An 8,288-nucleotide genomic window follows, 5' to 3' on the forward strand; every position below is an offset into this window, starting at 1 on the left:
GTAGCGGCTGAGGGAGAGAAGCTGCACTTGTTAATTTAGGTTTCTGATGGAGTTGTGCCCCAAATAAATGTTACGTGGAGGTTTCAGGTGGAAGTGGATGAAGTTTAGAAGCTAGAATCCAGAGCAGAGCCCAGTGCCCTTGAGCCACACTGCAGTTTTGGGGATTGAATTCTGGAGGAGGAGAATAAGATGTTTAGAAACAGTCTACCAGATTTTGAACTCATTGTGGATAAACAACACTGTTTTTATGTACAGGAAATTTTATGCTTTGGATCCTTCATTCCCAAGGATGAATTTGTTAACTCGGACTACAGAAGGGAAGAAAAGGCAGCTCTACATGGTTTCTAAGGAGTTGCGGAATGTGCTGCTGAATAACAGCGAGAAGATGAAGGTGCCAGCCGCACAGACGCTGAGTGCTGTGTGATGCGGGATGCGTGTGGCTTTTCACAGTGGCTTAGATTTCATTTGGAGCAGACTGTGACATCTGCCCTCCCCACCTGTAGCGTTGGCTGTGGGTCCCTGAGCCTGCCCTTTGATTTCAGAGCTGTTGACTGACACAGGGCTGAGTGGTTCCTGCCAGAGTCCTGAATCTGGTGGCCTGTGTCTTGTCTGTGCCCCATTCCCGCAGAGGGGTGAGCCATGGTGTAGTTCTCACAGCTCGCCCTCCTGGGCAGAGAAGGTACTAAGGGTGTAGAGGCTGCGAGTACTGCTGCCCCGACCCTTGGGATTTGTCCTTTGAGGTACTTCCCTTAGAATTTGGCCATTTGGGGGCCCTTCTTTCATTTGCTTTACTGTCCTCCAAACGACGTAAACACAAGTTGTGAGTATCAGTTCGTTCTTAACGGGGGTTTCTCGGTGGGTTTCTGCTTCTCCTCTCCTTTCCCATTCCGTGACGGTTGCTCCATGTGGCCTGGCGTCCTTACAGGAGATGGTCCTGTCTTCATCTCTCTGTGTTTCATCTTATTTTTTTACTTACAGGTTATTAACACGGGGATCAAAGTCTGGTGTAGAAATAACAGCGGTGAAGAGTTTGACTGTGCTTTCCGGCTGGCACAGGAGGTAATTTTGGAAGTGGATTTGAACAGCAGTAGCCACAGATGACTGAAGCAGTCGGGAGTAGATGGGCTTTCTGGTCAGCCAGATGGTCTGAGTGGCTCAGGGCTTGGCTGGCACCTACTAGCCACTTGACCCTCACAGATTATAGAGCTCTCCCAGAGTGCTGGTTTCCCCTCCTAGGGGGGTGGGTTCCACACCTGTCCAAGGGGAGGGGCCATAGTGAGGGCTCGACCACCATAGCCACTAAGAGCATAGCCCCTGAGAGCAGGCTATTGTCGTTCATGAATGACATCATGGTATCTGTTCTCTCATTCTCTTTATTCACACAGGGAATATATACATTGTATCCATTTATTAACTCAAGAATTATTACTGTATCAATGGAAGATGTTAAGATACTGTTGACCCAGGAAAATCCCTTTTTTAGAAAACTCAGCAGTGAGACCTACAGTCAAGCGAAGGACCTGGGTGAGTAGTTGGAAATGCATAGAGACATAACTTGTATTCCCTTTACAAGGCCGGCAGAAATGCAGGTGGTGTGCGTTGGGGCATATTTATCAATCATAGTTTTCAGTTTATTTGTGGCTACATCAATTTCCAGAGGGTTCTGTAGATCGCTGATTGACAGTTCAGAATGCTAAGGGTCAAAGGCATCTTGGGGTTGGTGTACTTCCCCAGGCTCTGGTGGTGCCCTGCTGCTGCCCAGCAGCCTGTGGTGTGTCTGTGTGGCGTGCAGGGCTGGCCTTTGCTCACCTTGCTGGGCCAGAGAGTCCGGGGAGAGGAGGGGTCAGCCTGTGAGCAGCCCTGGCAAGCCCGCCAGCCAGAGCTCTTGACCTACTTGCCTGTCAGCAGGTCGGGGGTGGTTGGAAGCAGGTCTCTGTGCATGGGCAAATTTGTTTTTTTCTTTTTTTGTTTTGAGACAGAGTCTCGCTCTGTCACCCAGGCTGGAGTGCAGTGGCGCGATCTCGGCTCACTGCAAGCTCTGCCTCCCAGGTTCAGCCATTCTCTTGCCTCAGCCTCCTGAGTAGCTGGGACTACAAGCACCTGCCACCACGCCCAGCTAATTTTTTGTATTTTTAGTAGAGACGGGGTTTCACCGTGTTAGCCAGGATGGTCTCAATCTCCTGACCTTGTGATCTGCCTGTCTCAGCCTCCCAAAGTGCTGGGATTACAGGCGTGAGCCACCGCGCCCAGCCAGTAAATTTGTTTTTTAAGATACACAGCCTCAGGAGACTGGCTAACATGCAGATTTTAATCACCTGTGTTAGAGCAAAATCAGAGTCTTGCCAGCAGTTCTGACTTTTCTGCTAGCCAGCTGGAATAGATTATTGGTCATATTGCTGCTTTTATATTTCATCAACTTCCACTTCAGATCACTCCAGTGACGTTTTCCCCTAAGCATAAAAATCATTTCTCCAAGCTGTTCTAATTTTCTTTCTGTTGTCTTCATTCTTGTTTATTTTTTTAAATAACTTGCTGTTTAATATTTTTGGCTCAATTTGATCAAAAGTACGTGAATCACTTCTTGCAGTTACGTTTCTTACTTGCGTTTAAAACTTACTCGTGTGTTCCTTTGGGATATAAAACATCCTCTGTGGAGTCTGTCTCCCACTGCCGTCTCCAGGCAAGAACCACAATTTAAAGTAGAGATTCTTGTAAAGGATAAAGGACCTGTTTATACTGGTTTTCTTTTAATCCTGCACTTAGATGATTGCAGTATTGTTTTAGACAATTTTTATGTATTTCATGCCATTCTGGGAGTTGGTGTTATAGTTTATTTAATTTTGAATTTTGAAGAATTAACCAGCATTTAATCCCCAGCCTCCTTGCTTCTCAGAGTGGATTGTCAGGTGACATCCCTTGAAGTCCCTGAATGGCTTTTGCCTGGGTCCTCTTCCAGATCGTCCCTACTGCGTCATTTGGACTTGGTTCATGTATCCAGACGGCCTCTTTTCACCATCTAGATCCTCGAAGCCAAGAATGTAGATTATTTGTTGTTTTCTTTCTTCAGAATACTTAACACATCACTAGGTGCAGAAATGTGCTCAGCGCATGCATCCACTACCTGGAAAACCTGGCAAATGTGTGTCTGTTTCTTTTCCAGCAAAGGGAAGCATCGTGCTGAAGTATGAACCAGATTCTGCGTAAGTCAGTACACGCCCTGCCCTTAGACGCACACGCCTTGTCATTAGCTACAGTGTTCTCGTTGGTGAGGAAAGTGACTTGGGAAGGTGGGAACCTTCTTCAGGCCTTTTGTGATTGTTGCTCAGAATTAGCCTTGTGAAAACTTCAGAACCAAAATATTCCTGTAGGTCATCATGAAGATGCTGTTTCATAGAACACTCAGCTCAGGCTAAGTGAATTTTTACTTACAGAGAATAAAATGCATAGTACTTATTTTTTAAGCATTAGAAACCAATGAAAATTTCTGTCTTGTACAGAGTAAGTGTAAAGATTGGACAGTTGAGTGAGGTTCCGTTCTTTCATCTTCATGGCTGGTTCAGCCATGTGTGTTGCTGACATGTTATTGCATCAGGAGTGCTAGGGCCGGAGCATGGGATTTGCTCACGCTTGCACTCACGGTCCCCATGGGACCACTGCTCCACGCTGCTTGCATGTATTCACGCTGCATCCTTGGCGGGGGTGGGGGGCCTTGGGGGAGCAGGTGCTGGTTTTGGCAGCACTTGCCAGAGGAGGAAGCCAGGACAGAAAGTTAGGTGGCTTGCCCAGAGCTCCTCAGCTCACGAGTGGCAGAATTCGGATCTCACCTGCAACAGCTCCATCTTGGTGACATGCAACACCATTTCTGAGAGGAGGAAACAGAATGGGGTCCACGGCTGACTGGGATTTGGGGGAGTGAATAGGTAGAACCACTGTACAGATTTCTTTGGGAAGTTAGTGTTGGACCAGGGATCCAGTGCTAACTTGAAGGAACCACCAAAGCACAGATCCTGAGGCAGGTGCAAGCCGGGGATCGGGGCGGGCCCAGCCAAGTAGGGAAGGAGGAGGGACAGGTAAAAGGTTGGCAGGGAGGCTGAGGGGCCACATGTCCTCAGGGTTCAGGCTGTCCGGCTGCCATGTGGAGAGAGGACAGGTGGGGGCTGAGGTGGGAGGGGCAGGCACTTGGTGAGGGAACAACAGATGGATGGGCTGGGGAGGTCAGCGAGGCCAAGTGCATGAGCACCCTGGGGACCTGCTGGAGGCGGATGGTGTCTGGATGGTGAATGGGCAGGAGCGTCTATTGATTGATGGCTTCTGGGTGTTTTTAACGAGAGTTTGAACAAAGACTCAGAAATGGTTTTTAAAATAACAGTCCCATGTGGCCCACATAGAAAATATTGGGATATTTTAAGGTGTGGATTCACTTTTCCATATTTAAACACTTGTTTCTACTTGGTGAAATACACAGGTGACAAGTCAACTTCAGGAATAATTTTTTTTTTTTTTAAGAAGATGGGAGTTGGGAATTTCTTATATTTTCCTCTCACTTCTTAAAACCACCTTTGTGCCCCTGCTTTACATTAGGAAAAATGGAAAGGTGATTAAACACGGCCGTTAGGAGCCTAAAATCTAGGTCAGAGTCCCGTATGAAAGAAATCAGATAAGTTGAGAGAGGGCGTGTGCAGGTTGGAAATGGTGGCGTCCATCTCTGCTGGGGCGTCGATGCCACCTGGCTGGACAGGTGGAGCCTGGAAGGTAGGGAGGCTCGGAGCATGTTCAGAGAGGCAGGGATGTTTTTGACTGTGGGTAACACTGCATGCTGGGAACGGAAATGAGCACTGTGTGCCCAGCAGGGCTCAGACTGCCATGTGGGGTCCCTAGAGAACAAATCACGCGAACACTGAGTATCAAAAGGATGGGTGGTCCTGGGTCCTGCTCTGGCAGCCCTGCTAAGGGCAGAGTCTCCCAGCCTTTCAGGAGCTTCAGTCCAGTTAGGAAACTTGAGGTGAGCTGCAAGGAGCCTGTGGAGAAACGCTTCTCATTTAGTGGGGTGAGGTGACACGGGGCGGCAGGGACAGTAAGTTAAGTTTGAGAAGGAAGTATGTAGAAAGTGTATGTGAAATCTGTAGATTTGGGGCCTCTACTCCATTGTGAACGTAAAGAGGCAAGGTGAAAGCGAGGGTGAGAATTTTACTCAGGACATGAAGAAGGAAGTCCTTTGAGAAAACCTACCCCTCGGATCACAGATGAAATGTCCTCCCAGTAGTTTTGGGGGTTTTGTGGGTATGGGTTTTCTGTGGTTTTCTTTTTTAAGCAGTTGCATATTACATCTCATTCGATTTAGTTACGGAAATGTTTAATGTTCTACATGAAGCCACTTTCACTTATAGGAATCCAGACGCTCTGCAGTGTCCCATCGTCTTATGCGGATGGCGGGGAAAGGCCTCCATTCGAACTTTTGTGCCCAAGAATGAACGGCTTCATTATCTCAGGATGATGGGGCTGGAGGTATTGGGAGAAAAGAAGAAGGAAGGGGTTATCCTCACAAATGAGAGTGCAGCCAGCACCGGACAGCCAGACAATGATGTGACTGAGGGACAGAGAGCAGGAGAGCCCAACAGCCCAGACGCAGAAGAGGCCAACAGTCCAGACGTGACAGCAAGCTGTGACCCGGCGGGGGTCCACCCACCCCGGTGAGCAGGCCCAAGGCAGCGGGGGCCCACACCCCTCACACGCAAAACTGGCTTCTTCTGGTTACTGGTGTCTGAAACCAAATCCAGAGCAACCTGTGACCTGTAAAGCATATATTTCTAACGACTGCAGACTGGTGTGGAATCATAGGAGCCTTCTGAATGAGCAGGACTGCTTTCTTTGGAGCTGATGAAAATGTACTCTTTTAGCGTGTTAGAAATCACTCATTTTATTTTGTTTCTTTGGCCAAGCTGGGTCTAGTGTTTCTTTTGCTGGGAATAGACTTTCAAAAGTTGTACTTCTATCAAGAAACAAAACTGCCCTTGCAGAAATTTCAGGTCTTTTGTTAAGCCTGTATTGGTCTTAAGGTCCAGTATTTTTTAAATTATTATTTATAGAAAGAATCTATAAATTCTTGGGGAAGTGTGTTATAAGCTTTAATAATTACATTGAGTTGCACCTCAGTGGTGTGACATTAACATGCAGTGGGGTTAATATCTGAGGCCTCAGATGACTTTGTGCCTTTTGGAATAAAGGGTAAAATAAACTCTCCCAGAGTAAGAGCTGGATCGTGAATTGTCATACTAATTATTGAGGGGGACTTATGTGCTTTTATTGAATGGAGTGCTTTACAATTTTTATTTTTAAATGGGGTTGGGATCCTTGGAATATTTCAATAAAATTGATAAAACATATACATGTGTGATTCCTGTTTTTGCTCTTAGGAAGCAGAAAGAACAAACTTACTTTTGGCTAAATGGCAGTGTTAGAATACATCCTTATTTTCTCTAGTGAAAGCGGTTTTACTGTGAAGGCTGCTGTCTCCCTGTCTACCTCATTTTGTGTGTTGGTCTGTACAAACACCGACCACACACTGCCTTTGGTGGATTTGTCTCTGAAATCTCCACTGTGGAATACTTTCAAGCTCTGTGGCATGAAGAGCTCCTATTTCTCTTTCGCCCACATTCTCCACTGAACATTTCTCCACATTTGCATTTGCATCCTCTGGTGTGCTTGCATGTCACTCATTGTTTTCTGAACCCTTTGACAGTAAGTTACAGACGTGTTCCGTTACCCCCTTGCTCCTATGGTGTTTCCTGGAAACAGAGGCCCTCTTTACAGCTCGCAGCATAGGCGTCAGAAACGCGGATGCAGGTCACCCTCAAACCAGCAAGCTCGCTCCAGCGGCCCGGTAATGTCCTTTGCAGTCACAATGTCCAGTTTTGTCTGGGGTGACACCAGTTGCCTTTGGCTGTCTTGTCTCGAGTTCACTCCAGTCAGAAACAGTTCCCAGTCTGTCTTTTATGATTGAGACAGTCTTGCAGGGTACCGGTCAGGTCGTCTGAGTGTGCTTCAGTTTTGGTTGGCCTGAAGTGTCCCTGTGATGTGTGCGTGTTTGACAGGAGGACCACAGGTGGTGCTGTGTTCTTCTCGCTGCTTCATGCCAGGAGGCTGACGATGTTGGGTTTTCTCTTTATAGTGGTGGTGAAGTTTTTCTTATTATTAGTAATATGGTATCTGCCTGCCAAGTTTCTCCACTGAAAAATTTGTAAGTATTGTGCAAGGAGACATTTCAAGACTATATTCCTCTCTCTCATCAAACTTTTAACTGCCAGCTTTCGTATTTCTTGATAATTTGCCTGAGCCAGTTTTTACTGTGATAGCTACAAACGGTTTTTCCCCATTTTTCATCACTTCTACATTATTAGTTCTCATTCTACGTAGAATGAGCACTCCTCTCTCCTTTGTTTGCTTCTTGATTCATTTTCTATCAGTATGGATTCAAGGATTCTGTTTTATTCAGTTATTTATTTATTTTTACTGTCATTTATTTTGGTTCTCAGATTGTCCCGGCATTGGCCAGTGGGAACTGTTTCCAGTCAGTTTCAGTGCTTTATCCTACTTGCTGGTCCAGGCCCTGGACTGGGGACACCGGGCACGGTGGGGACCTGGGAGCCACACAGGTGTGTGGGGATGGGGTTAGTGCTCTCAGCGTCTTTCTCCTCCCTCAGCCCCCAGAACTTTTAGGGCAGTGAGATCTTGGTCTACAGAAGGGGATTGTTGAAAGATGCTTCTCTGGGGAAACTGTCTAGCTCCAAAGAAGCCGTAAAGATAGCGGCCTTAGGGTTCCTGGGAAGTAGCCCACTCTTATCACCTTGTAGCGACGCTCAGAGCGAGGAGTCGCTCCCGCGCTCAGCACTGCCTGTGAGCACCTTGCCTTGTCAGAATAGGCAACCCCGGGTAACCAGACACTGAGAGCAGCCTCCAGCGTTGGATGGATGTAGGGGTCAAAGACAACAGAACAGCAGCTAGCAAGTACAGACCACACAGGGAGAAGAAAACTTAAAAATTGATAAATAAGGTGGACAGTTATTATGGTGTATGGATAAGCCTGAGGAAACATTCAAGAGAAGACTGCTCCTAACATGAAGGATTTTCTTTCTCTAACTTTAATCAGCATTTTGGTAAGGGTCTTCCGATTCCCGAAGAGTGCACTGCAGAAGAAAAGACATCAGCTGAAGAAGGAGTTTTCGCTTCCACCCAGCAGGGTTGTCTCTGATGAGGGCCTCTCTGAAGTAGCCAGCCCCATAGGCTGGGAA

General features: G+C 47.0%; 1 protein-coding gene across 2 annotated transcripts in view; it reads left to right on the forward strand.

Annotated features, from left to right (window-relative positions):
- NSUN2 (NOP2/Sun RNA methyltransferase 2) overlaps positions 1–6,383 on the forward strand; it is a 34,577-nt gene extending 28,194 nt beyond the window's left edge. For both annotated transcript variants that reach the window (XM_019013420.3, XM_019013421.4), the window contains 5 exons: positions 256–391; positions 979–1,059; positions 1,386–1,524; positions 3,161–3,200; positions 5,388–6,383. In XM_019013420.3, coding sequence (XP_018868965.1) covers positions 256–391; positions 979–1,059; positions 1,386–1,524; positions 3,161–3,200; positions 5,388–5,694 — 703 coding nt within the window. In that variant the 3' untranslated portion in view covers positions 5,695–6,383. The remainder of the gene's footprint in view (positions 1–255; positions 392–978; positions 1,060–1,385; positions 1,525–3,160; positions 3,201–5,387) is intronic.
- Positions 6,384–8,288: the final 1,905 nt, after the last annotated feature.

This window comes from Gorilla gorilla, chromosome 19 (genome assembly GCF_029281585.2).
Source record: "Gorilla gorilla gorilla isolate KB3781 chromosome 19, NHGRI_mGorGor1-v2.1_pri, whole genome shotgun sequence".
NCBI lineage: Eukaryota > Metazoa > Chordata > Mammalia > Primates > Hominidae > Gorilla > Gorilla gorilla.